This window comes from Corylus avellana, chromosome ca4 (assembly GCF_901000735.1).
Source record: "Corylus avellana chromosome ca4, CavTom2PMs-1.0".
NCBI classification, from domain to species: Eukaryota; Viridiplantae; Streptophyta; class Magnoliopsida; order Fagales; family Betulaceae; genus Corylus; species Corylus avellana.
In genome coordinates this window covers 32,969,542-32,997,188 of record NC_081544.1, presented here as the reverse complement: position 1 = coordinate 32,997,188, position 27,647 = coordinate 32,969,542, and the positions used below count along the sequence as shown (strand labels likewise).

General features: G+C 37.2%; 4 protein-coding genes across 4 annotated transcripts; 3 read left to right on the top strand and 1 right to left on the bottom strand.

Moving 5' to 3' along the window:
- The first annotated feature begins 196 nt into the window (after positions 1 to 196).
- Positions 197 to 7,888, top strand: LOC132177632 (disease resistance protein RPV1-like). Its single transcript, XM_059590031.1, has 5 exons — positions 197 to 811; positions 2,203 to 3,307; positions 4,209 to 4,622; positions 4,810 to 6,426; positions 6,515 to 7,888. The coding sequence occupies exons 1-5, from the start codon at positions 333 to 335 to the stop codon at positions 7,190 to 7,192; spliced, it is 4,293 nt and encodes a 1,430-aa protein (XP_059446014.1). The 5' UTR covers positions 197 to 332; the 3' UTR covers positions 7,193 to 7,888.
- Positions 7,889 to 10,010: 2,122 nt separating this feature from the next.
- LOC132177631 (uncharacterized) lies at positions 10,011 to 17,897 on the top strand. The gene is made up of 4 exons (XM_059590030.1): positions 10,011 to 10,876; positions 10,966 to 11,141; positions 17,086 to 17,160; positions 17,237 to 17,897. Exons 1-4 carry the CDS (start codon positions 10,195 to 10,197, stop codon positions 17,645 to 17,647), a joined length of 1,344 nt encoding a protein of 447 aa, XP_059446013.1. The 5' UTR covers positions 10,011 to 10,194; the 3' UTR covers positions 17,648 to 17,897.
- A 3,015-nt stretch (positions 17,898 to 20,912) lies between these two features.
- Positions 20,913 to 21,912, top strand: LOC132177630 (thioredoxin H2-like). Its single transcript, XM_059590028.1, has 3 exons — positions 20,913 to 21,099; positions 21,323 to 21,445; positions 21,547 to 21,912. Exons 1-3 carry the CDS (start codon positions 20,989 to 20,991, stop codon positions 21,676 to 21,678), a joined length of 366 nt encoding a protein of 121 aa, XP_059446011.1. The 5' UTR covers positions 20,913 to 20,988; the 3' UTR covers positions 21,679 to 21,912.
- A 142-nt stretch (positions 21,913 to 22,054) lies between these two features.
- On the bottom strand, positions 22,055 to 25,266 carry LOC132177629 (uncharacterized). Its single transcript, XM_059590027.1, has 2 exons — positions 24,513 to 25,266; positions 22,055 to 22,953 (listed from the first exon to the last, which is right to left on the bottom strand). The coding sequence occupies exons 1-2, from the start codon at positions 25,031 to 25,033 to the stop codon at positions 22,506 to 22,508; spliced, it is 969 nt and encodes a 322-aa protein (XP_059446010.1). The 5' UTR covers positions 25,034 to 25,266; the 3' UTR covers positions 22,055 to 22,505.
- Between the last annotated feature and the right edge of the window lie 2,381 nt (positions 25,267 to 27,647).

Sequence of the window (27,647 nt, the reverse complement as noted above, 5' to 3'; positions counted from 1 at the left end):
CAGAGATAATTGTTTTTTTTTTTAAAAAAAAGGTATTTAATTTTTATTATTATTATTTATTTTTTTAACTTGTTATAACCATGATTAATTTGGAGCCAAGTAAAGAAAAAAGTGAAGGAAAGGAAGTGGAATCGACCAATGAACCGTTGGCGTGCGGCTTTTGTGTCAGAATACTTTTTGATTTTAAAAACGCAGAGGCGCTACGTTTGCTCGATATTCCATTTGTGTTTGCAGAGCCTCATGATCTGATCTTATGCGAAAAACTCTAAGAACAGTGTCCCTAAAAGGACAATTCCTGATCTCTGTAAGCGTCTAAGAACGCTGCAGCAGAGATGGACAACGACGCCGTTTCCATTTCATCTGCTCCGGGAGCTACCAGGCACCGCTGCGACGTCTTTCTGAGTTTCAGAGACGACGACACGCGCGACCCCTTCACTTTCAACCTCTACGACGCGCTCGAGAAACACGGCGTCCGGGTCTTCCTCGACGACGAGGGGCTGCGCCGCGGGGACGAGATCGCGCCAAGTCTGCTCGAGGCTATCGACGACTCGGCCGCTTCCATCGTCATCTTCTCTCCGAACTACGCGTCGTCGCGGTGGTGCCTTGAGGAACTTTCCAAGATATGCGAGTGCCGGAGGCTCATACTGCCAGTGTTCTACCAAGTCTACCCGTCGGACGTGCGGAGGCAGAAGGGACCTTTCGAAGAACATTTTAGACGCCATGAAAATCGGTTTGGGAAGGACGTGGTTTCGAGGTGGAGTAGAGCTATGGCAAAAGCTGGTGGAATTTCTGGTTGGGTTTTCGATAACAGGTGGTATATTAATATACTCATTTAGGAGTAGAAAATATCCCTCGAATGAACCTTTCACGAAACCCTATTAATTGTGCTTATCAAGATTCAACATGGAAAATAATACCAAAACCCTATATATGCATCGATCCTCTTGTTTGAGTTGTTAATGTTTCATGTTGTTGGCCTAGTGATGCGTATTAGGGCTTAATTGTGTTTCCGGGTTGAATTAAGCTGCTTATAATAGTTTACTGGATGAAATTAGAGGAATGATTTGTAATATGAAAATAGTAAATGATGTTTAAGTAACCTTTGAAAATTGTTAATTAATAGCCGTCATCTTTGGCGGCATGATGTCTATGCAAAGCACTCTCAGTTTCAACTTCTTCTCTAAAGCCTTTTTATTTTTTCTTTCCTAAATATCCTATACCTTTCTTAAACATTGGTTATCCTTTAGTTTTCTTATTTATTATTTTAATACAAAGTATTTCTAAATGAGGAGGTAATGTTGTATGTATTTGGAGAAAGAAGTAAAAAATAATTTCTTAAATTAAAGAAACATAAAAAAAGAAGTTTCTTAAAATACACTTATTGGCTCTCTAGATTTGTTTATTCATATTTGGGGACGTTTTAGCATAAACATGGTTCTTTGCCTATTGACTCTCACAAGTGGGGGAATTTTTTATTTGTGGTAGAAATTTCCATTTTGTTTCCGCACTTTCTTTTTCTATTGGGGCGTGCGTAATGCGTGAAGTGATGAGTCATCTATTTTATTTACATCTTGTCATCTATTTAAATGGGTCTGTCGTAATAATATATTTTATTTGCATCTTTCCCTTACTTTTCTTTTCAAATTAGTTGTTTGTGTCATCTATTTATCATGCATTGATGTTAAATAGAGTGATCACGACAGGCCCAATAAGGGGGTTTCTTAAAAGAACGTAAACATGGAGCGAAATAACTTTTGACACCAGAAAAAAATTTGACAATATCTCACCAAAGGTTAGACATGAAGCCGGTGCATATCACCCATACTTGCAAGTCATATGACTTATACTGTCTACACAAATATGCTTATAGAAGCCGATGGTTTGACATCATAATTTGGTCATTCAGCAGTTGATATGGCTTTACAGGCCTCAGTTAAGGTGTCAAATGCTGAAATTCACCATCCATGAACATTTTTGATGAGCCAATATGCTAGAGAAATGTTTTTCTCCTTCATTCCTTCCTTTTGTATATTTATGTGCATATAATCTCTATCCTGCATGCCTTGTATTGAAGGACTTGTCTGTCATTAAAGTAGGCACATAGGAGATGACTATTCAAGTATTATTATTGTCATCCTTGTTATTCGTGTTTTTGATGAATATCCTTGTTACTCGTGTTAATACTTAATTACTTATAAACAGCAATGAGGCGCAAGCGAAGCTGATTCAATCCTTAGTCAATAGGGTGTTGATTGAACTGGCAAATACTCCGGTGGGTGTGGATACATATCCAGTTGGACTTGATTTTCGTCTACAAGAAGTGATGAGTTTGTTAGATGTTAAATCCAATGGCATTCGAGTTCTTGTATTATATGGTATGGGCGGTGTTGGTAAGACAACCCTTGCCAAGGCTCTTTGTAATAAACTTGTTGGTCGCTTTGAGTGCCTAAGTTTCATTTCAAAAGTAAGAGAAAAATCTGCAAATGGCGATGGTTTAGCATCCCTTCAGGACAAACTTATCCATGATCTTTCCTCTGGTAAGGTTCCTGTATATTCTAATTCTATCGCTGCAATCAAAGAATTAGTTCGTGAGAAGAGAGTTCTTGTTGTTTTAGATGATATTGATAATGTAACTCAGCTTGATTTACTTATTGGGGGAAGAGAATGGTTTTTTGAAGGAAGTAGAATCATCATCACCACAAGAGACAGAGAAGTTTTGCCCGAGCATCTAGTGAATGCATTTTATGAGGTCAGAGAGTTGGGAAGCTCTGACGCACTTAAGCTTTTTAGCTACCATGCACTAAGAAGAGACAAACCCACAGATAAATTTTGTGATCTTTCCAAAAAAATGGTGTCTCTTACAGGAGGTCTACCGTTGGCTCTGGAAGTATTTGGTTCTTTTTTGTTTGATAAGAGGAGAATAGAGGAGTGGGAAGATGCTCTGAGAAAGTTGGAACAAATTCGTCCACACCATCTCCAGGATGTGTTGAAAATAAGTTTTGATGGGTTAGATACACAAGAGAAGTGTATATTCCTTGACATAGCATGTTTATTCATTCAAATGGACATGAAGAGAGAAGATGCAATTGATGTATTGAAAGGTTGCGGTTTTAGGGCTGAGATAGCAGTCAGAGTGCTGACAACAAAATCACTCATTAAGGTTGCTGAGGACAACACTTTGTGGATGCATGATCAAGTTAGAGACATGGGAAGACAAATTGTTATAGAAGATAACCCTGCGTATCCTAGTATGCGAAGTAGACTCTGGGATCGTGATACAGTCATGACTGTCTTGAAGAGTGAGAAGGTACGACTCATAGTTAGATACCTCTTATTCTTTTTCCAATTCCTTCTTGGTTTGTTGGATGGTAAGTTTTAGCACACCTTCCCAAATGCATGCATCCATGTTTCTATGTGTGACCCTCAAGGGAAAAAGGAGTATTAATATTTGTGCACCACTTGATGCTATAAGCAATATCTCTGTACTGTGTTTTAAATTTCCTTGTCACACATACGGATGAATTCTGGTTGGTGGAGGTTGATAAAGATTGAGAAACTTTGGGAGAGAGGACAAACAATGTTCAAGCTGACATGTTCACACTATACAATGGAGAATAAATAAATAAATAGTGTGTGTGTGCAAACTTACTTTGCTGCATTGTTGGTGCAGACAAAGAGCGAGTGTAGTGGGGGCCAAAAAGTTGAAAAACAAAATTTATAGATTTTTTTTAATAAAAGTTTTGAAAGGAACATTTTTTTTTTTTTTAGAGTTTTTTGTCCTTTTTATTAATGGTGGTCCCAAAAAAATGCCAATCCGGCCTGGATCTCCCAAGATTAAATTCATGCCTTCATCCTTGAATATAGAAATCATTAATGGTTTATGAAATGTGTACGCGTATAGTATGTTGGATCAGTTGTGGCAGTTCCACTATATGTAGGTAAGTGGACTGTTGAAAATTTGGAGTAAAAGTTATGCATGTCTTTTGAACCAAAAATTAACAAGGATTTTCTGAATATGTTCCCATCTGAAAAAATTTGGTCTCAATGTTCTTAGATGTTCTAAGTTCCCAAATACTGGTACCATTTTGTATGTCCTGTATTGTTATCTCACATTTTTTAGTTGCTTATTATTTTTCCATTGTCTCTCTGACTCTTCACTTGGCTCCATTCCATTTTTTTAAGTAGTTTCCATATTTTTTTGATAATAGGGAACAGGATGTATTCAAGGGATCGTCCTAGACTTTGATAGGAGGCCCTTGTCGAATGATCAAAGTAGCGACATAATTTCTTTGGAAAACCTCAAAAGAGCGCCCAATGTCAACTCTGCATTAACATACGTGGAAGAAAGGTATAAGAAGTATCTTCAAAATAAAGCAGAGAAACAGAGGGAGGTAGTACTACACACAAAGTCCTTTGAATCTATGGTTAATCTAAGACTTCTGCAAATCAATAACACGAGATTGGTAGGAAAGCATAGATATTTTCCTGCGCAACTGAAGTGGCTACAATGGCGAGCATGTCCTTTCAAAAGTCTTCCTTCTGATTTTTGTCCTCGGGAACTTGCAGTCCTTGACCTCTCGGAAAGTAAAATTGAACAAGTGTGGGGCTGGTATAGTAACAAGGTATGCTTCACTTATCAGGTGCACGAATTTGGTTACTAAGCAAGAACAGGATATGTTGATATGTTTCTTCTTACTCATAGTCACTAAAGCTAGTAAAGTGTTTAGGGTCCATAAGGCTTGCACTTTTTTATAGCAATTCTTTATGATTATCTCTTTTATGACCAAAAAAACACTTTGCGTTTGCCAGGTGGCTGAGAAATTGATGGTTATGATTCTCCGCAATTGCTATAATCTTGCTGCCATTCCTGATTTATCTAAGCATCAAACCTTGGAAAAGCTTGTTCTTGAGCGCTGCCTCAGTCTAATAAAGATTCATGAATCCATTGGAAACGTGAGTACATTACTTCACTTGAACCTGGGACATTGTTCGAACCTTATTGAATTTCCTGCTGAAGTCTCTGGGCTGAAAAATCTAGAAAACCTTATACTCTCTGGCTGCACAAAATTGAAAGAATTGCCAAACGACATAGGCAGCATGAGATCTCTGAAAGAACTTCTTGTTGATGACACTGCTATTGCAATGCTACCTGAATCCATTTGCCGCCTTACAAAGCTTGAAAAGCTTAGTCTAAATGGTTGCCAGTTCTTAGGAAGACTACCCAACTGCATTGGAAAGCTGTCGTCCCTGAAAGAATTCTCTCTTAATGGTTCTGCTATAAATGAAATACCTTATTCTGTTGGAACTTTGGTAAACCTTGAGAAACTGAGTTTAATGTGGTGTAAATCACTCACCTCAATACCTGATTCTGTTGGCAATCTCATATCATTGACAGAACTTTTAACTAATGGAAGTGCAATTAAAGAACTGCCTGCTTCTATTGGATCATTATCATATTTGAAGGCCTTGTCAGTTGGAAACTGTCAGTTTCTGAGCAAATTGCCTGATTCAATTGAAGGATTAGGTTCTGTTGTTGAGCTTCAGTTAGATGGCACATCAATTACAAATCTGCCAGATCGGGTAGGTGCCTTGAAAATGCTAAGGAAGCTTGAGATGAGAAATTGTAAAAGTCTTGGGTCTCTACCAGAATCAATTGGAAGCATGTTGGCTCTTACTGCTTTAAATCTATTTAATGCCAATATTTCTGAATTGCCAGAATCCATAGGGATGCTAGAAAATCTTATTATATTAAGAATGAATAAATGTACACAGCTCTGTAAACTTCCTGCTTCAATAGGAAATTTAAAGTCACTGCACCACTTGCATATGGAAGAAACTGCTGTGACAGAATTGCCTGAAAGCTTTGGGATGCTCTCAAGCTTAATGACATTAAAAATGGCTAAGAAGTCTCCTTTTCAGTTATCTGGAAAAAGCATGCCTGAAGAGGTTTTAGCCGCAACTGCACAAGAGAAACGAAATCCCGGAACACTTCCGACTTCTTTTTCCAATTTATGCTTGCTTGAAGAACTGAATGCTCGTGCTTGGAAACTATGTGGGAAAATACCTGATGATTTTGAGAAGTTGTCATCTTTGGAGATTTTGAATCTAGGACACAATAATTTCTTCAGCCTTCCATCCAGCTTGAGTGGCCTTTCCGTTCTCAAAAAGCTTGTATTGCCCTACTGCCAAGAGCTCAAGTCTCTTCCTCCACTTCCCTCAAGCTTGCTGGAGGTGAATGTTGCAAACTGTACAGCTCTGGAAAGGGTGTCTGATCTTTCAAGCTTGGAAAGCTTGTGCGAGCTGAATCTTACAAACTGTGAGAAGGTGGTGGATATCCCTGGCCTTGAATGCTTGAAGTCCTTGAGGAGATTGTTCATGAGTGGCTGCAAAACATGCTCGTCTGTCGTAAGAGGAAGACTTTCTAAGGTTTTCCCTCCGCCCTTATTATAATAAGGCTTCATTTCTCATATTGAAAAAATAAAGTTATAAATTCTCATGAAAATCTTAATTGTAGGTTTGTTTGAGGAATATGCGCACTCTTGGTATGCCTGGGAGAAAAATTCCAGATTGGTTTTCTCAAGGAGCGGTTCCATTTTTAGAACGTAAAAACCGCAAGATCAAAGGTGTGCTGGTTGGCGTTGTGGTCTCTCTCGACCATCAAATTCCGGATGACTTAAGAGATGAGCTCCCTTCAATACCATGTATAAGAGCAAATATCAGCAACCTGAATAAAAATTTATTCAGTACAATGCCGGAGTTAACAGGGGTTCCAAAGACGCATGATGATCATATTTACTTGGTTCGATATCCAGATTGTCACCCTTTAGTTTCTAAGTTGAAAGAAGGTTATGAGATACAGGTGACCAAGCAAGACCCACCATATATTAAGGGGGTTGAGGTGAAACAGTGTGGGCTTTGTTTGATTTTTGAAGGTGACGATGATTATGAAGGAGATGAAGAATCACTGGACGAGACTCATCTATCCATTTCAGAAAAATTAGCCAAGTTTTTCGGTTCTCCTGAAGAGGAAGAAGACCACATCTCTGGGTCTAGCTCTGTAGTTGAAATTCCAATGCAAGAAGCCGAGGAGGTTGAGGAACAAGAAGAAAGAGAAAGAGCTGAAACACTTGAAAATGCTGGGCTTTGGTGGGGCTTCTTGCGGCTTGTTCGTGGGTGTTTTTGCTTTCAATAAGAAGCTGCCTTGGCTTAGGTGCTCTAAAAAAAAATAACACACACACATATATATATACTCAGCATTTAAGTATCCATCTCATACATTCTCTTTGTTCTTTTGTTTTTTTGCCTTTTTTCTTTTTTTAAAGAAAAAAAAAAGGAAAGGTATATATGAATATGTCACATAGACAAAAAAAAATCTAAGAGATGGATACTTGAGAATGATGAGTAATATTTTTTCTTCTTTTTTTTTTTCAGCGGTTCAAATTTAACATCATTCTCTTTGGAAAACCTAAAATTCAATTTGAACTGTTGAAAAAATTACAGCACTTAAAAGCCAAATCCAAAACCAAAACCCATTGAATGATCAAGTAGTGGTTGTGGTTGTGATTGTGATGGAACGTGACAACAGTGAACTTTCACTAGAAGTAATTTATTCATGAGAAATGCTATTTAGTTTCTTTCTTTTCTCATTCTTCTATTTTAAAAATCAATCATTGGATTTGCAATATCAACACCTTCACTTATCTAGGTTCTACAAGTCCAATGGTTAATTTTCAAGAGATGAGGATGAAGAATGATGAGAGAATACTAAATAACACTTCTCTTTATTCATATGGTTTCGTAAAAAATGTGATTATGTTACGATCCCTTGCCTTACATAGACCGGACCGAATGTATTTCCTTGATTTTATTCAGTAATATTTTGTATTAATTCTTGGATTGTATTTCTTATTCTGACCGGCCTCATTTAACTATTTAAAATAGGCATAGCTTGTGTACAATTAAATCACCACAAAATATACAGCTTAGTGTGCATGGCTAAATGTGACAATTTTAAGTAAATCTTCATCTTCAACAAATGAAATCATATCCTTTTGTTTCATTGGTTAGGACATTGACGTATGCTCAAATTTGCACAGAGAGATTTCATATGTAATTGGAGTGTTAGGGAGATTTCATGGTGAAAAAAAGTGCTTAGATACTTGCAGGAAACTCAAGATTGCAACCTTACATAGATTTCGATTTTGGGATAATGTCCAGATATTAGAATGTCAACATCATGTTACATCTTTCCATTATCTGATCATGTAATCTCCTGAAAAGTTATTTATTTTTTAATATTATTTTGGTTGTTGTGGTGGCATTTTGGTAAATCTATCACATGAAATCAAAGTGAGTAAGTTTCATGGTAATTACATTTATTAATAAAAAATAATATTTAATTAAAATAGATAAATACTTAGAGAATTTGATATTTGGTAGTTTTAAAAAATGGCCAGTTAATTTTATTTTTTTTTAAAAAGTACATTTTTAAAGTTAAATCTAGAGAAATTTTAAAGAGTTGGGACATTTTCAAATTGGCATACTGTTTAGTTTTGATAAAATGCACGTATATGGTTATATTTTAAATTTACTGTTATATATATATATAAGTATTTTTTGAAATATTATTTCCTTGTCAATATGGTCGGGTGGAAGAGTGTTAGGCCCTCCTATCTAGTTGGGTCATATGTGGACCACACCTGACAATGATACACTTGGAATTGGACTATATATATATAAAGACCAAAATAAGTGGTCCAAAAATGAATGTTTTTTTTTTTTTTTGAAAAAGGGTTTCCCTAGTAAAATTATCATGAATCCTATGAGTTAAAGGGAAGTTTATAATTATTGAATCTTTAGAGGCCACTCCCAAACAAATTTAATGCCATAAAAAGGCACATCTCTCCTTCAAGTATGCTGCCTTTTTATATTACCACCTCTTGAAGGAAGGGAAACTTATCAACAAAGTAATAGTTATGTTCGCAATTGAGAAAGAGTCACTGTTTAATTCTGAAAAGCATCATTCATTTCCAATTAAAAAAAAAAAAGAAAAAAAAGAGAAATTGCTTGGCACCATGTCTCCTGCTTTTTGAGATAGTTTAGTACAAACCATAAACCCCATATAGTCTTCCAAAGAACCAGATTTAACGATGGATTAGGGTTTTGGTGCATTAGCATGACCGTGTAATAGGGTCGGGTATGGGTGGGTGCTATTTGTATGGGATGTTTGAATACTTGTCCAAACAGGTGAAAGTCGCCCAATATAAAACTATATGGGATATTTTTTACGAAATTGAATGCCAATTTGATTTGCCTCGTAAATAACATTGTTGATTACTAATTGAACTGCTACAAACAGGGATCATGGATTTTGATCTCAAAGGAATGATGAAATTTGACGGTGGAGATTAAATTTGTTTGTGTATATATTTTCACATTATTTGTTTTATTTTGATAAAATATGTAAAACTTGTTTGAGATTGCGTTTGAGGGGTCTAAAAGTGATTTTAATACTAAAAAAGTTTGTTTGAAGAAAAAAGTAATTGTTTGATAAAAAAAATTAAAAGCATTTTTAAGAGTTCAAAAATTCTAAAAATAGTAAAATAAAAAAAAATAAAAACACTTTTGAAAAACACTTAAAAATGAAACTTTTGTCTAAAAGTATTTTTTTTAACTTAAAAACTCTATTTTTCAAACAAGCTCATAGACGGTGAAATGCTTTCTCCATCTTTAAGAGCCTGTTTGGGCTTGCATTTGAGAAATAGAATTTTTGAGTCAAAAAAAAAAAACTTTTGGACAACATGCTTAATTTTTAAACTTTTATCAAAAATGCATTTTTAGTTATTTTTAAGCTGTTTAGACTCTTAAAAATACTTTTAACTTTTTTAACAAACGAATATAATTTTTTTTAAATAAATTTTTTTTAAGTATTAAAAGTAGTTTTAAGCTTTTCAAACGCAATTCCTTATCCCCTTTACAAGTCAATTTAAAACCTTTACCCTTTCTACTCTTCACTCTCAATCGACCCCTCTCTCTCTCTCTCTCTCACTCTCTCGTACCTAAAATCCCTTCCCAAAAGCCGCTTCCTCTTCCATACCCACACAAAACCCTTCCTCTTCCACCACCAAAGACCGGTGGTGCCCTCCTATCAACCGCACGCAAAGCCCTTCTCCTCCTCCGAATCAATCGAAGGCAATGGCGGCGAGCGCGGCCTCTGAGGTGTCGGAAGGTCCAGTCCTGAGCCTGTTGAACAAGCGCATCCGAAACCTGCGCAAAAAGTTCAACCGCATCAGCCAGATGGAGGAGGCCATCGCGCAGGGAAAGCTCATCAAAAAGGAGCAGGAGGAGGTCCTCCGCTCCAAGCCCGCCGTCACCGTACTCATTGACGAGCTCGAGAAGCTCCGCCAGCCCCTCTCCCAGGCCGTCTCTGAGGAGCTCTCCCTCGCCGCCCAGAATCACCAGCTCTCCTCCGACTCCGCCCCCGCTAACGATCATCCCCAAACCCCCGAAGACAACCACCACGACGAGCGCAACAACGACCGACCCGACCTAGGCGCTGCGGAGGATCTCCTCAATCTGCTTTACTTCGGCTCGCTCTTCGACGTCAAGCCGCAGAGCGATTTCACGGCGACCATGCTGGCGAGGACGCACGAGCGCGGGTGCTGCCTGACCTACGATTACGTCACCGACGACGCCACCACCGATCTACTCGGAGAGCGGGACTTAGACTTGATTTCGACGCTCGGCGGGTTGTTGATTTCGCGACCGGTGGATTCGAGCTTGTCGCACAAGAACGCCTTGCAGCGCTGCATTGAGCACGCCGAACTTTGGCTCGCCAACGCCGACCGGCCCATTGAGCCCAATTCCAACGTTACCTGTAAATATTGGTTCATGAACTTCCTTTTTTCTTTTCTATCTATAGTCTGCTGAATGGTTTGTGAATGTGTGTGTATTTTTATTTTGTAGATGCGAGTTTGAGAGAGAGGTTGAATAAGATAATGGCTTCGGACTATTTCACCACCACACCGGAGATGAAAGCTCCGGTGGAAGTTGCTGCTGCTGGAAACTATGCTTCTTTCCAGCAGATACCCATTACAGGGCCCACCCAAGTGGAAGGTTCGGTTGCACAGTTCCAGCACACGGTATAACTCTCTATTCTATTATTAAATTTTGATTTTTTATGATGTGGATTTGTTTTCTGCTGTATTAATTATGATATTTATATTCCATCTTTGCACATTCATTATATCTATGTGTTCCTTTTATAATCAGGGCTGCATTGTGTACGGTCTTGCAGTTATCTTTTTAGGTTAAGTCTGTTTTAATTAACATAGTCATATGCATTGTTTTGCATTTTTGCCCAAACTTTGAGAAACTCTGCTAAGGAGGTTGGGAATCGTCTCCAATACTGAGCATTCAAGAATGCATTCCTAGTGAACTGCCTTTTTCTCTGTGGAAACATGGGAAAATTGGCTGCCTCTAGAAGTTCACAATGATTTAATCTGATAAAATGACTACCCTTTCCTCCATATGTGCTAAAGATGTAGAGGGATTTGATAGATTGGCATGCTTGTGCTTCTTTCCCACACTGTCAATATGGGTGCTCCAGCTGCAGTGTACCATCAATTTTTTAATATGGTTATAGTGCCTTTTACTTGTAAACATCAGTAAGCTGAGGAATTTATTGGGGCTATGGAAAATGCGTCAACTTTTGAGAACGCCTGATTCGTTAATTATGCATCAACCTTTGGGATATCCCAAGAGATCCCAAGATTAGGAAGTGTTTCTGCCCTAGAAGAGTAAATTTGAAGTTACAATTTTGGAACTTTAGAAAACACAACTTACTGGGGAGATCAATGTGCTTTCTTTGTTACAAAGTGTTTTGTCGCATTTGAAAGAAAATCAAATTCTATAGAAGATGGAAGAAATCTTTCCAGTATATGATAAAAGTTATTTATCCATACCCACAATTATTAACTCTAATTTTTTTTTAAAAAAATTATGATAATTGTCTGTCACAATGCAAAGTCTCGTTTCTTGGTTCTTGGCACATCTCTTGTATGCTCTGCATACTAGTGATACACTTTTTGGGGAAAATATACTTTACTCTCCTAAACTACCACAACTTAATTGTAAAAGTGACATCTTGCTCCCTCAAACTACTGATCTGTTACAAATAAGTCACTTGATTAGCATATGGTGTCAAAATTGATGAAAAAGTGGTCACGTGCCCATCACTTGACTGATTTGGTGTTTTTCTTCCCAAAATGCCATTAAAATCATTAAAAATAATAATAAAAAACTAAACTAAACTTAAAGAGAAAAAAACTAGAAGGTGTCCGAACGAACTCCACAGTCCCCCCAAATTTTTTGTTTTTGTGCATAATTTTAATTTGTTTTCAGTTGTTTGTTTTTTTAATAGTTTTAATGGTATTTTGGGAACTTAAATGCAAAAATAGTCACCTGACACGTAGGTGACCACTTTTTCATCCATTTTCCCCACACTTTTTTCATATAATTTTAGTACATATCAAAAAACAAAAAGACAAAATCTTGCTTACATATCTTCGTTTCTTTAGTAGTATTACTTATCAAAAAAAATCTTGCTTACATGTATTTTATATTCTCTTTTCTTTATCAATATGTAGCGTGGCCGTTCCTCATTAGAATGATATTTTGGAATCAATTATATTTGAATGCTCTCTCAAATATAAAGCCAAAATGAATAGGACACTTCTTACTTTTTACTTGTGGTTCTTTTTTCTTTGGTCACGATGGTTTGATTGTAAGACATGCTTCTTTTGTGTCAGAATTTTCATTAATGTGTCTTTATATGTAAATCCAGATGAAATTGGATGCTTCTGTTTTGTTTTCATTAAAAATTTGTCTGTAAGCCTTACTGGAGACTAAGTTGATCAGTTCATGGTGGGGTTAAAGAAAATCATATCAGTCTGCCTCCAAAGCTTCAACTCCTATGAATCACCTAGTGTGAAGTGTTGCTTGATTTCTTTTGTACTTTTTTTTCCTAAGTAAATTTTGATGAAACAGTGTTCTGTAAAGTATGTCAGTAGTTACATCATAAAGAAGAAGATTCCTGTGGGGTGAGTACTTTTTCTTATCCATTTGATTTAGTTTGAATCCTACCATGATGTACATTATAGTTAGGCATCACAATATGGTAATTGGCAGCAATTTCAGAATTGATGCATAATAGGGATCAGTCTTACCAAAGAGTACCTTCCCCACTGTCTAGGAGATGTAGTCTTATAGAATGTCTGGTCCATATTTGATTGAGCTAAGTTTAGCAGTACCACATATATGAATACTAATGTGTTTGCATGAGGGAAGTAGATAAAATTACAATGGATAAGGAGAAGGCATAGACTTGTCAGATTCTTGTAGGCATTATTCTTAATAAGTGTTGTGATGTCCTTCAAGGCAAGGTGCTACCAAAAACGTGTCCAGCACAATACTTAAAGCATTTGTCCTTAAAAGCTTAGGCCTTCCCATAGTGAGCAACACTTCGCATAGCACATGCTCTTTTTGCAATTTTTCTGAAAGAATGTGAGCCAGGTGCTCAAACCTTTTAGCATATCTTGTCAACATGTTGTAGTCAAAGTCACAATTTCATCATTTTACTTCCAAAAACCAGAATTTCATTTCTTCATAACAAAACATAACCCTCTGCCTCATAGGGATGTGCATTGACTCAGTGGGAGTCAGAAACAATTCTTCTAGCTTCTGTCTCTGCCGGGGTTAGAAAACCTCTAACTCCACCTTTGACATTGTTCATTTTCGGTCTAACACTTGTCTCCAAAATGTCATAGTCAAGTCAATTGAAATAATCAGAAATGGTCTGCAAGGAAAAACGAAGACGAGATCTTTGACCTAACGAATCTTCGTCTTCAAAGACTAAGAACAACGAACACAAGGTGGTCTTTGACTGAAGAACTCTTTGTCTTCAAAGATGAAGAACAACAAAGGCGAAACGTTGACTATGTCTTCAATTCTTCATCTTCAAAGACGAAGAACAATGAAGGCGAAACATCATTTAAGATTGAGACTCTTCATCTTCATCTTTGACTGATAATAAAAATGGAGATCAACAACGACGACCGAGAGACTAAGAGAGGAGACTTGAGTTGAGACTGAGAGACTGAGAGTGAACTGAGAAGATTTGAGAGTGTGAGGTGAGAGAAGGAATGCCTCTGCAAGGGTAGGCTTCGGGAAAGGGATATATATGAATCCTCAAAATGATGCCAGTTCATCTTAGGAAAAATCTTATTATTTCAGTCAAAACTGTGTTGGCGGCGGTCAGCAGTTGGAATACTGGAAATTTGCACAGCCCTATTGCCCCAGTTCCACCAAGAACAGTGAGAGGAAAGGAAAACCAGGATTTTCTTAGCGGTAGCATCCAGCTTTATGGTTTTGGAAGCAACATGCCTTGTTGCTTCCTGGCATTCATGTGCACTTAAGAGGGTCAATCAACATTCTCTAAATGTAACTTTTACTTTCTTTTCTCTGAGTATGAGTGTTTATACTTCATCAATCCCACAATAGATGGCGTGTTTCTTTTGTCCTAAGAGAGATGAAAATATTACCCTTAAATTTGAACGCACCTTGTTTCAAATTTGAACTCGTATTTTTTCAAATTTGTACATATCCTTGTTAGCTCATCTGAGAGTATTTTAGACTAAGTTTTGTTCTATTAGAATACTTTCCATGTGTGATTTTTATCTACTGTGGGGCAGGGGGAGTATGCATTACTAGCTAGTTAATCGTTTTTTTTAATGTTGTTTTCAATATAAAGTTTTTTTTTTTTTTCTTTTAATAATTAATCCAAATATCAATGAAAGCGTAAGGCGCCCCCAAGTATACATGGAGTATACAAGAAAAGGCACCTAGGTAGTAGGGGCAAAAAGAAAATCTTAAGTTTCAATATAAAGTTTAAAAATTTAGAAGGCTTGCACTTGGGCCCCTCAAGGTTATTCTCATCGTAAATGAGTAGAATTTCTCACTTTGGTGCAATTTCCTTTTACTATTCTGCTTGTAATAGAGGATTTTCATTAGAACGGGATGGGAATAATGTTAATAAGATGGCTGTGGTGGAAGCATGGTCATTCTGCTTCGGTATTGTTGGGGTCCATGATGTCATACCTGTTATGTGCTATTACTATTTTTCATGTTAGAAATGAATGAGCCGAGTTTGGAGAAGCTCCTTTTCATCTCGAAAAGGAGCTTGAATAAGAAAAGTGAAAACAAACACTTTAACCAGAAATATACTTGTAGCTGGAGAATTGATTTTACCTATTATATGAACGGTACTTCATAAGTGACTCTATTCAATATCTATTTGTTTAGAAAAAGCTAATTTTGTATAAAACCTATATAAGACTAAATGTGTTGATAAATCTCTGTTTAATTTGAAGTTCAAAGGCCGTGAGTTTATGTTTAATTGTCCATTTGAGGTTATTTTTTTAATGGGTAAACTATGATAGGATGCTTCACCCATTTTCACTAGTTTTTAGGTTTTGTTTTGTGTTTTTTTTCTTTTCCTTATACTTGTAGGGATGTTGCAATACACATTAGGAAAAAGTTTTCTGATTAACTTAGCCAAGTCTTATGATTTTTTTAATTCCATAAAGTGGGACCACTCATGTGAAAGAGAAATTGATTATTTAGAGCACCAAGAGGTGGCTGAGGTATGCAATTATAAGATATATAATGAAAGTTGTGGTTTTTTAATTTTTATAGTGTTGAATGATGGAAAAGGAATGTTCTGGCTGAATTCCCGCCTTTTACTATTTTGCTTGTAATAGAGGATTTTCATTAGAACTGAATGGAAAAGGAATGTTCTGGCGAAAAGCATGAGGTTTTAAATTCGAGAAATCAGTTCAGAACCCTCCTGTGTTTATTTTTGCTATTTTGACTTTTAAGACCCCAGTTTTCAATTTGATAGATTTGAGACCTTAGTTTGGATTCATTCTAAATTCTAAACCTTTGTCAGCATTTCTGTCAAATCGATAACAAAAAGCTGTGAAAAGACAAATATACCCTCTATAAAGTGACTAGCTTCCCAGCCCAGCTATGGCGGTGGCTGTGGGTGGCACAACCCAACCCCTAACTACCCACAGCTTAGGGGTGGCCTGTGACCACCCTCTATTAGGGTGCTGCTGCAAGCGACACCCCTCTATTATAGGGGTGGCCGCGAGTGACCCCTCCTTTACGAAGTGCTGGTCATGGGCCACCCCTTAACAGAGGCTCATGACAAGCTCTTGTAATAGAGTGGTTGCAAGCCACCTCATAAGCCATGGGTGGTCAGCATGGTTGGGCCATGCCACTCACTGCCACTGCTGTGGCTGGGTTGGATGAGCAAGTCCACACCTTTTTTTCTTCTAAATTTTTTTATCTTGAGGGTATAATGGGATTTTAACAACCATTTATGTTATCAATTTAACGGTAATGCTAAAAGAGGTTTCCAATTTAGAGTGAGCCTAAACTCAAGTCTTAAATTCATCAAATTGAAAACTAGGATCTTAAAGTCAAAATGGCAAAAAGCAAAGGGGGTCTTGACCTTTTTTCCTTCTAAATTATGCTATATTTGATGGGACAGTAATTAAAGGTCTCTTTCACCCCACAATTTAGAATCTTAGTCTTTGTTTAGAGATATAGTTGGTTCAACTAGTCGTTTGTTCGTATTTTAATAGTCAGAAGCCTATTCCGATAGTTTTTATAAATTATGAGTGCTCTCTGATAAAGAAATTAGTTGGAAATGCAATTTTACTAGCTTCTTTTGGCGCTCTCCGTTGGGCATTAGTTAATGTGTATTAGCAGTTATATAGGTAAAAGTGCTAATAAGTTTACATACTGTGCTAGGACTGCATCTTATTATGTTGCTACCTATTTGTATTGTTATTATTATTTTTGGCTGTTGGATGTCATTATATCTTGTACTGCATTCTTTTTTCCTAGCCTGTTTCACTTGGGTTTTGAGATGTCGCATTTTATATACGTGCTTATAACGTTACATCCCTCCTCCTGACACCCACCCTTCCCCTGGATACATTTTTCTTGTATCTTTTGTAGGAGCAAGATGCAGAAAATTTTCAAGGTTATGAAACTGGCGATAATGAATCTAGTCCTGTGGATGAACTTCAAAAGGTATCTTAATGCATTCCTTGTTCTTGCTATACTTTTTATTCCTTCGATTGGATATGTGAGGCCTCTGCTTGGGCAGGATGAAGTAGAGACAGAAAATGCTGCAGAGGCCGTCTCAGTTCAACAAGAACAGATCAAAGCACAGGCAGAACTGGAGCAGGAGCATGATGAGATAGATCCACAGTCAAAGGCACAACAATACATTCCCAGAAGGACCTATCAGAACCAAAGAGGTGGTCGTGGTGGTGGTGGTGGTGGAGGTGGCCGTAGGGGTTATTCCAATGGCCGTGGAGGACGAGGCAGTGGCAGGGGAAATGGATCCTATCAAAATGGTCGCAACCAGTATTACGAGCAGCCGGGAAATTATTATCCAAAGAACTTTTATAACAATAGGGGAAGGGGTGGCAGGGGTGGTGGACAGGCTTACAACAGCCATGGTTCAGCAGTTCAAGGTGGTCATGCCCCAGCCGATGTTGGGGTGCATTCATGACATAATCAATTAGGTGTTCAATATGGTGTTTGGTACTAGCTTTCTTTGGGAGGGCGGGTGAAAATGTTTTCTGCTTTTGCGCAAAGCATTGTTTTGAATGTTGGTTGCTGTTGATGAATTTCACCATCCCGGACCACACCCTTCTGTAGTTCGGTTCATGAAGAACTTTTCATCAGAAACCTTTGAGAAAAAATAGTTTTGCGACATTATTTATTCAAAAGTGCAGTGCCTGGATGTTTGTTTTGCTTTTTATGTGGGTTGCCTCTCAGTTTACTCCCATTTGTTATTCATCTGCTGATAAGCATTTAAGAGTTCTTGGATCCTTAATATTGAGAAGATCCAAGTGATTCATGAATCTGTTGGCAGCTTATCAGATTTTAGAGTGACACTAGATTTTACTCTTGAGTTTCTGTCAGTCTAGATGTTGAAGTGGCTGGCTGTGCGCATTTGCTCTTTCTCACCGTGTAAAGTGCTTGTCATGGCACGCATAATGTAAGTGCAATGACTATGGAGCAGCAGTAAGCAACATGAGATGCTTACGGCATATCTTTACGAGCAATATGAGATGCGTAGAGATATATCTTTACATAAAATATATCTGTAATGGAATTGGATTGTTGATGAGACATTTCTTCGCATTAAAATTGACTTAAAAAAACTTTCCTTTTTCAAAGACTTTGCCCACAGTTTGTGTGTCCAGTAGCTATCCCACTCAGCTTTGTTGATTAAAGCACATCCCACTTTCCTCATCACGAAGTGAAAGCAAAAGCTAAAGCTTCGAGAATGCACTAAGGATTTCTTTAATTCAGAATGTCAGAAAGAAATTAGCTCCCTTTCTGATTTCAACCTGCCTTCATTTTTGTATTGATGACGTTCTAGAGCTTCAAAATCAATGGCCATATGGAGTCATAAAATTGACTCTTTCCTTTGTTGTGTTACACGGAAGACAGTTGGCCGAGGAATAAACTTTTCTTCAAGTCCTTGAAAGTGAAGTGCGTCCGCCATACGGCAGTCGTCGACTCAACAGTCGCTATCTTTTTATACTGTAAAACGCACAAAATGATTATTGTATGTAATTGGCACGTTGGTTAGGCGCATGCAATTAGCACCGTTCATGGGCTAGAAGAATCTGGCAGTGGTGCCGGAAAATGAGATGATCTGTGTGGCCAAAAGGAAACTTGGGACCAATCGGAAAGAGTAGAGAGAGATGCTCTCTTAAAAGGGACACAAACGTGTTCATGGGCTACTCAATTAACTTATGACAAAAATTTCTTTCAAATTGATCTGGAGGAAATATCGTCCAACCCATTTAAAATAGCGTCAAGGGTCATTTAAACACTAGGCACTTTAAATGACATTATTGACCTTAAGAATTTAATGTGTGTTTTAAATGTTTATAGATATTTGACACTATTTTAAATGGGTTGGAACATATTTCCTCCCGACCTGTTTAGAGGAAATTTCTGTCCATTAACTTATTTGTTCCTTATATAAAAGTAAATATCATCAATGTTTATATTTTTTGGAGCAATATATTAATAATTAATTACTTAATTATTGTTAATATTTTATCATTCAAGATAATTAGATAAATTAATTTTTATTTAAAAACTTATAAAAATTAATTTCACCAACCTTGTTTTTGTAATAAATCATATATAATTATTTATCATGAAATAGAGTATTCAAGTTCGGGTCTATATGTATATGTTATAGGATATACATACACATACACCCGTATTAATAAAAAAAAATGAAATTATATAAATTTATACGGATTGATAATATGAGTCGAGGAGAAGGAAATACAATTATGAGGCGGAGTGAGGGATGGGGAGTCTGGAAGATGATTTGGAATTTAAAATTTTCAAATGTTGTGAAAATGTTCGTGTGGAGAGCTTGCAACAACGTCCTACCTCAAAAAATTTATATATATATCTCGAAGAAAAATAAGGTTTAAAAGAAATAGAGTGGTACATGGAGGAGACTTTATCCATCCAAATCAAGTCTTCGAGAAGCTATGGACTCTCTTGACGAGTTCAAGAGATTTAATTTGCAAGAAGATGATTGGAGGAATTAAGATTCACTCCAGTTCATTTGAACTGGATAATATCAAGTTAGTTATATTAGAAGGGTATTTTTGTCTCATAAAAAAGTAAAAAAAAAAAAATATCATTACAATATAACTAACTGATTATCCAGTTCAAATAAAATGGATAGGATCATATTCCATGCTGAAGGGAGTGCCAAACAAGAAGTAGCATAAATACAGTGGAAGAATCCTCCTACAGGTATGCTTAGAATTAATTGGCATAGTATTTTTTTTTTCTAATTAAAAAATTGGGATAGTATAAATGGGTGCGTTGGCTTTGGCAATATAGCTGGAGATTCTAAAGGTTTAGTATTAGTTGCACGGAGCACCACTAAAAATATACTAGTAGAACCAGTCGTAATGGAAGCCTTGGTGGCTTTATATGCAGCAGAGTTCAGTAGGGAGCTGGGACTTTAGGAAATAATATTGGAGGGAGATGTAGATAGTGAATGTTGTTAAAGCAAATGACAAAAATTGGAGTAAATTTGGCCATTTTGTGGATGGGATTAGAGATGTTTTGCTTCAGTAGAGATATTGGCAAATTTTTCATGTGAAGAGGGAAGCTAATTGTCTTGCTTATGGTTATAATAAATAACAAATTGTATCTGTGATATTATAATCGGCGAGCAATATGCTTCCCGTTGATGTTTATCAATAAACTATAAAATTTGTTATAATTAAAAAAAAAAAGCCAGAATTCTTTTAAGCCAATTGCTTATGCTTTAACTATTGTTATATTAAAGGATTAAATACCATATTCCTCCATGTGGTTTAACTTTTTTATTTTTTGCACTCTAGGATTTACTTTTTATCACAGGAGGTATCTCTAGTTTGCCTAAAGACGGAGATAGTACCTTCATCTAAATTTCATCCAAAATTTGACGGAACGCCATGCCAGCACCAATAAGGAATTAACATGTGTCCCTATAATTAATTAAAAAAATAATAAGGGGAATAAGGTATTTAACCCTATATCAAATTTTTTTTTTAAAAAAAAACTATTTTTATATTAGAGCCAATGGTGTACATAAAAGATGTCAGCATCAAACAGCAGGACGAATCAATACTCTCAAAAGCATGATAATAATTTTGCTCGTTACCAACCTTCTTTCTTCTTCATCCAATCACTTGTTTCCTACCTTCAAGCTCTATAAATTCCCTCCAACCATATCCCAAACACCAAGCCAAGATCATATACTCCAAAGTTCCCAGTCACAAGAAAAGAAATCTGCATTAAGAAGCAACAAAAATGGAAGGCAAGTTATACGACAATGGATCAAAGACATCTCACGTCCTCGCCTTCCATTCAAAAGTCCAGTGGAAATCCCACTTTGAAGCCTCCAAGCAAACTGACAAACTGGTATGTTAAATAATAATTATTATTTATCTCAAAAGTTTACGTAAATAAAAAAATGATAAATTTAATTATTCCATCACATGTGGACCCAAACTCCCCTTAATAAAGAAAACCCAACACAGTGAAATATTTAATAAAAATAAAAATAAAAATACTAGGATTGTTCTTAGCAATACTTCTTTTAATTTGATGGGCTTTTTTTTTTTTTTTTTGCCTGGTGCTGAAGTTGGTGATTGATTTCACGGCAACATGGTGTGGACCATGTCGATTCATCGAGCCAGCCTTCAAAGAGTTCTCTGCCAAATACACGGATGTGGAGTTCGTCAAGATTGATGTGGACGAATTGGAGGTATATCTCTCTCTGTCTCTGTTCATGGTTTCTTCTTGTTTTCCTGCAATGGTTCCGCCATGATTGTAGTAACGAGGTTTAAGTAAATGTAAAAAAAACAGTCGGTGGCTCGGGAATACGCAGTGGATGCAATGCCAACATTCATACTGATCAAGAATGGGAACGCGGTTGACAAGGTGGTTGGAGCTACGAAGGAAGAGCTGCGTAGGAAGATTGAGAAACACAGGACATAAGAATAATACCAATCATGGAGCATCATCCATCCTGCCGCCTAGGCACTCCAATATGGTCTGATATGGCCACCTGAATAAAACTGACGCCAAATAATAACCAATAATTGTAGTATATCTAAATAAGAGGCGTGTCTTTCTTACCATGTTTATGTAAAATGCGTGAGCATCTTTGCTGATTTCATTTATAAAACCTGATTAAAGGAATATTAATCATCAGAAATATGTCACTGTAGTTTCTTCGGCTGCCAATCTTCCATTACAATTTACATTTACATCAACAAATTTAATAAAAAGAGAATCATATGCAGATAATCCAACAAGATATCAGTATCTGTTCTCAATCACTTCCATACGATAGTTCATTTGGACCTGGAAAGAACTAAAAACAAAGCAGTTTCATATCAAAACAAATGAAAAAGAACATTAATTTTTAAAGACAACAGCAAAATCTCATGGTTGATCCGAGATCTGTTGATGCACCAAAAATACACCATTTAAAATGTTCTCTGTGTCTGCACATAAAAAAAAAAATGGGAAAAGAAAAACTATCTTTACAATCCTAGTTTACAGATTATAATCAAATAAACCAAAGTCATCTTGTGGTAGCTAAGGCAGTAGCGGAGGATGGTAGTTTTTTTCTCCCAAGGCTACCTTATGCCACCAGGCACCAACAAAACTACAACAAAAAATGGCATCCGTGCGAACTTCCATCCTACTATTCACAATATTTGCTCTTATTAGTGGAGTACGACATATTTACATGTTTAACTGACCTCACAATGTTAATCAGAGTCCCTGGATGGTTATAAACCTGTCCTTTAACAGAACTAGTTATCAGCTCCACCCAGTGCTCTCCTCAAGTCAGATTTCTGCTCTGCTGTGAGCCTTGTAGGAAACAAAACGTCAAACTTAATTATAAGGTTTCCTTTCTTATTGGGTTCCTTTGAGATGGGCATTCCTTCATTAGGGATTACCATCTGATGGCCAGGTTTTACAATATCAGTCATTGAGATTGCAAGACTCCTTCCATCCAAAGTTGTCAAATTATAAGTTACCCCAGTGAGAGCCTCCAATAATGATACCTTATGACTAACCACCAGATCATTTCCATCTCTCTTGAAAATAGCATGAGGTTTCTCATCAACCACGAAAATTAGATCGGCCGGAGTAATACCAGGTTCTTGGTTGCCTTTCTCAGGAAAAGTGATTTTTGTGCCCTTCTTCCAACCAGGTTTGATGTCTATTTTCAAGATTTCTTCAACAGGCTTTGGCCTACTGCAAAAAGATTTCTTGTATGTGAGGCCATGAAGAGAAGAAAAGTTCATACGATATGCAGTGGCATCAGAAAACAAACAAACCAATGAAGACGCCACAAAGTTGTAGGAGTTACATCACACTTTTTTCTTTTCCTTTTTTTTCTTTTTCTTTTTCTTTCTTTTGGAAAAGCTAAGGTTTTCAAGAAAGAAACTGAACATTCAATTGCAGCCACACATGAATTTGGGGATATAACTTGGTTCCAGCCAATTTATTTCAGCCACAAGGCCCAGAAGCCAGAACCTAACTAACGTAAGGTTGGTTTTGTAGATTCAACCAAGGGCTCAGGTAGAACCCTGAAAGAACACAAACTTTAGTGATGCAGATCCAAGATTAGATAGGAGAAGAAACGGAAACAGAGGCTAATCAGTTCAGCTACATTCCTAACTTAAAAAATAGGCCGCAACATAAACAATTAACTCATAGTGAACTCACATTTCAATTTTCAAGAAAAGCTTCGAAAATCAGCCAGGCTAAATAAAACTTTCATAATCGGCTCATCATAGCTAAAACAAAGAACCATTTTCTTTAATCACCAGTGCCTGCATATGACAATTTTTCTACAGCTTGCAGACAACAAGTACAGACAGCTCAACCCAAAATGAAATTGAATGTCATGGGTCATCACAGTTTCTTGAGTATAGATCAGATCACGTCCCGTAGAAAACCAAAGCAAACCCAGTCAGGGTAATCAGCTTTTTGAATCTACTCGGCCCAAGTTGGGCCACAAGTTACATGAAGCCCTTCAAAATTTTGACTTAACCGGGTGCTTAGAAGGCTGGAGGGAAGGGGAAAAGAAAACCTCCACTACATGAGGTCACAAAAGTTTACTTTCGCCTACACAAATTCTTTAAGAGCAAAGCTACAGTAACTGTTAAAAGAAACCACAAATTATGGCAGGTGACAAAAGCTAAACTGAAAAATCAAATATTTTTCCTTTTTCCTTCGTGTGTGTGTGTGTGTGTGTTAAACCATAAGGTGATACAAGTTCAATAACCAAGCTTCCTCATGATTTTATATACAACAGTTATATACTTTTGTTGGAGGGTGTCAATTGTCAAATAGTGGAGATGGTGAGATATCGAAGCCAAGGACATTTCACCAAATCTGGATATTCTTCCTCGGGAATTTCACTGTCACTTGAGATTTTCTCAAGCTACTGTCATGAAAGAAAATCCCAAAATATAAGAACCCCAAACATGGCATCCAAAATGCAGAAATCATGTTTTCTTAAGCCCAAAAGTGTTATATTCTCATTCCAACAATTTTATAACAATAGAAGCTCAGAATTCTCCCCGAAAATACACACTCCACTCAATCTTAAAGAGAAACCCAAATTGCCCATCATTTTCACGCATCCACATCCACTAATTGCCACTTTGAAACACGACGACACATTAAAAAAGCTCTCACATATAGACATTTGGAATCCAAACGAAAGAAAAATCGTACTGTTAAATTTAAAAAAATTAACAAAAAAAAAAGAAAAAAAGAACAAGAGCAAAAAAGAGATAACGTACCCAAACTCATCCGGAACAGACCGCGAAATCCTCATCTTCTTTCTGCAACCCTTGTAGAGCTCCTCCAAGCTACACACCAGCTTGCTCTCTATCGCCGCCGCCTTAACATTCGCCCTAACATTCGCCTTCTTCTTCGCCTGGCTCCTCCCAGCCACCTCGTCGCCGTTCCCATTCCTGAACCTACCCCCGTCGTCACCACCGCCGAAGAACTCCGCGAAGATATCCTCGGCGTCGCGAGGATTCCACCTGAACCCTGAGGGCCCCCCAGCGGAGTTAGGACTCACGAACTCCGCCGCCTGAAGCCCCTCCTCGCCGTAAAGGTCGTAGATCTGACGCTTCTGAGGGTCGCTGAGCACGTCGTAGGCCTCGGAGATCTGCTTGAACTTAGCCTCCGCCTCCCTCTTGCTCGCCGGGTTCTTGTCCGGATGCCACTTCATCGCCAGCCTCTTGTACGCCTTCTTCAGGTCCTCCTCGCTCGCGCTCCTGTTCACCTTCAGTATGTTGTAGTAGTCCACTCCCATCTCTACTTTTCTCCCTTTGATTCTCTCAAAGTCTCACAAATCTGCGACTCCTCTGATTGTTTATACGATCGTTATATTCCAATCAATGTGAATGTTCACGAAATTTCAACCGAGGTCCGACTGAGAAACCGGCGAGTCGGCCGTTGTCAACAAAGCCAAAGCAAACGCGGTTAGGAGTAGTGGCCACGGTTTTGATACGCGTCTCGGGATATTCTTCCAAGGGGAATGTTTGTGTAACAGTTGTGGTATTGGAAAATTCATGAAAGTCCATCAGTAACTGGGACAGATAATACTGACAAATCATAAATTCCATTATTCAATTTTTTATTTTTATTTTTTCATTTCAGAATATTTTTGTTAATTTAATTTATAAAACTGTTACGTATTTCGTGTAAAGTAAATACACATTTTTTTAATTCAATTTTCTATTAAAACTATTTGAAAATTTAAACGAAAAATCAATCGTTTCCTATTTTAGTTTTTACTTGTTTTATGGCGTTTTACATTGTATTAGGTAACAGGTGTGTTAGGTTATCAGGAGCAGTATTTTGTAATATTAAAATGGAAAAAAAAAATAAAAAAATTATAATATTAAAATGAGAACGTGCAGTGAAGTATTAGTAATAGCTGGAGAGTATCTTCAGTTGGAAGAGTTTCAAAATACAGTTACACGGAATCTGGTGGATAGTCGCGGAGAGAGCGAGTGGAATCATTTCGATACGCAATATGTCAATATGTCAGCTACACGACACCGTTTTTCATTTTTTTATTAATTAATTCCCCCGCCCTTTACGCCTATAAACCCTCCCCTGGTTTTCATTATTTTTGAGATATATGAGATCTATCATAATAAAACCACCACCAACTAGCTGTTTGATTCTCGGAGCTATGCGTCTGTTTTGGAAGAATAATATATTTTAAAAATCTTAGATCCATATTTTACCAATTCAGTAATTATCATATTTAGAGATTCATTATTTATTTTATTTTTTTAAAATTCATTAGGTTTTATTTATTAAGTTGTATGTTGAGGTGATAAAAATCTATCGTTTATTTAAAAAATAATAATCAATATTTAAGAAATTCAAACTTGACAAATAATATTGGTTCAGATATGTTGACCTTCATTGTTACTGGCAGGTATCCAATAGTTAGCACCTTAAATGAGCTGTAAATAGTATAATAAACATTCTTTGCTATAATATAGACTCAATATTGGAGTCATTTGATGTTCTCCAGGTTATATTTGTATTTAGAGTAATATTATTGGTCGCATGTGTTAATGATAGTTTCCGGTATGGTGGACACAAGTGCTTCTCTGATGCATTTCTTAGCGCTTCTTCTCGTATCTGCAACACAGTTCAATGGTTAACAGAACTTGTCGAGTAGTGTTCGGACAGATCCTCCTCCAATGATTAAATTCGTTCTTGTATAAACTCCAAGAAGAATATTGCGTACCTCCATACTTCGTACATGGGTGTATTTATAAGCCAAGTTGTTGGAGCTAAAAATGGTAACTTTGTTGGAAATCTGGGATTTTTAAGTGATTGAAGCATTACCAGATCTTTGCCACGTTGTTATTGCATATCTCGTGAATGGTAGATGTTGATATCTTTCCATGCTTGTTCCCAAATTCCCATACTGAGCACTTTGATACACCCGAGTGTGTTGGGGTTATTCTACATCGGTTGTGGAAGAGACTGGTGGTAACTCAAGAGGTGAGGTTTTCCTTCACACTTATAAAGTGACCACCAGCCCCTTCTACAATCGATGTGAGACAGTGGCGGATCCACGTGGTATTTGGGGGCGCCACGGCACCCCCAAGGATTTAAATTTTTTTTTTTTTTTTTTTTAACCCACGGGACCCTAGGTTAAAAAAAAAAAAAAAATTACAATTTTAGCAACCCTTCGGCAGTCTCCCGCACGCCGCACCCCCAAGGATTTCTAAAATTTTATTTATTTTTTTTTTTTAAACCCACAGCACCCTAAAAAAAAAAAAAATTATAATTTTACATACCACTTTTCAGCACATATGTATGAACTTTTATAAATATTTTTTGTGATGCATATATTGTGTGAATTACCAAATTTTTAGGGTGAAAAAAATTTTTAAGACGCAAAAAAAATTTTGGCGGCACCCCCAATGTTAAATAGCTGGCTCCGCCACTGATGTGAGATAACCCCAACAATCTCCCCCTCACACATCGGGCCTTGGGTCGGAGCAGCGACAACCTGTTTCTCCCGTGGACTGTTGGGCTGAGACTTATTGATAAACCTGAGCTCTGATACCAGTATTATGATGGTCTTGAGCATTTATCAACCCCAAAAACTAGCTCGAGGGATGAGGCTTTTCCTCACACTTATAAAGTGATCATCAACTCCTTCCACAACCGATGTGGAATAATCCCAACAGGGCGGTCGCTATCCCGAGCCTCCTCTTTTCACTTCAGGCGCATGGTCCCAGGACCATGATATCCATTGACCATGCCGCCTCCCTAGATGATGGGCCACGTTGACATCCCGATCCCCTGCTAGATTGGGCTTGGCACTGAAGGCAGGATTCATATAAGCTAATTTAGAGTGTTTTAAGTAATTTCTCTTGTCAATTATTTAA

Bases quoted from the DNA above. Each gene is read 5' to 3' on its own strand.
- LOC132177632 (XM_059590031.1), top strand. From the start codon at position 333: ATGGACAACGACGCCGTTTCCATTTCATCTGCTCCGGGAGCTACCAGG. The intron at 812-2,202 runs GTGGTATATTAA...ACTTATAAACAG, and splicing joins GGTTGGGTTTTCGATAACAG to CAATGAGGCGCAAGCGAAGC. The intron at 4,623-4,809 runs GTATGCTTCACT...TGCGTTTGCCAG, and splicing joins GGGGCTGGTATAGTAACAAG to GTGGCTGAGAAATTGATGGT.
- LOC132177631 (XM_059590030.1), top strand. From the start codon at position 10,195: ATGGCGGCGAGCGCGGCCTCTGAGGTGTCGGAAGGTCCAGTCCTGAGC. The intron at 11,142-17,085 runs GTATAACTCTCT...TATCTTTTGTAG, and splicing joins TTGCACAGTTCCAGCACACG to GAGCAAGATGCAGAAAATTT. The intron at 17,161-17,236 runs GTATCTTAATGC...CTGCTTGGGCAG, and splicing joins CTGTGGATGAACTTCAAAAG to GATGAAGTAGAGACAGAAAA.
- LOC132177630 (XM_059590028.1), top strand. From the start codon at position 20,989: ATGGAAGGCAAGTTATACGACAATGGATCAAAGACATCTCACGTCCTC. The intron at 21,100-21,322 runs GTATGTTAAATA...CTGGTGCTGAAG, and splicing joins CCAAGCAAACTGACAAACTG to TTGGTGATTGATTTCACGGC. The intron at 21,446-21,546 runs GTATATCTCTCT...TAAAAAAAACAG, and splicing joins TTGATGTGGACGAATTGGAG to TCGGTGGCTCGGGAATACGC.
- LOC132177629 (XM_059590027.1), bottom strand. From the start codon at position 25,033: ATGGGAGTGGACTACTACAACATACTGAAGGTGAACAGGAGCGCGAGC. The intron at 22,954-24,512 runs GTACGTTATCTC...ATCTTTTTGCAG, and splicing joins TCTGTTCCGGATGAGTTTGG to TAGGCCAAAGCCTGTTGAAG.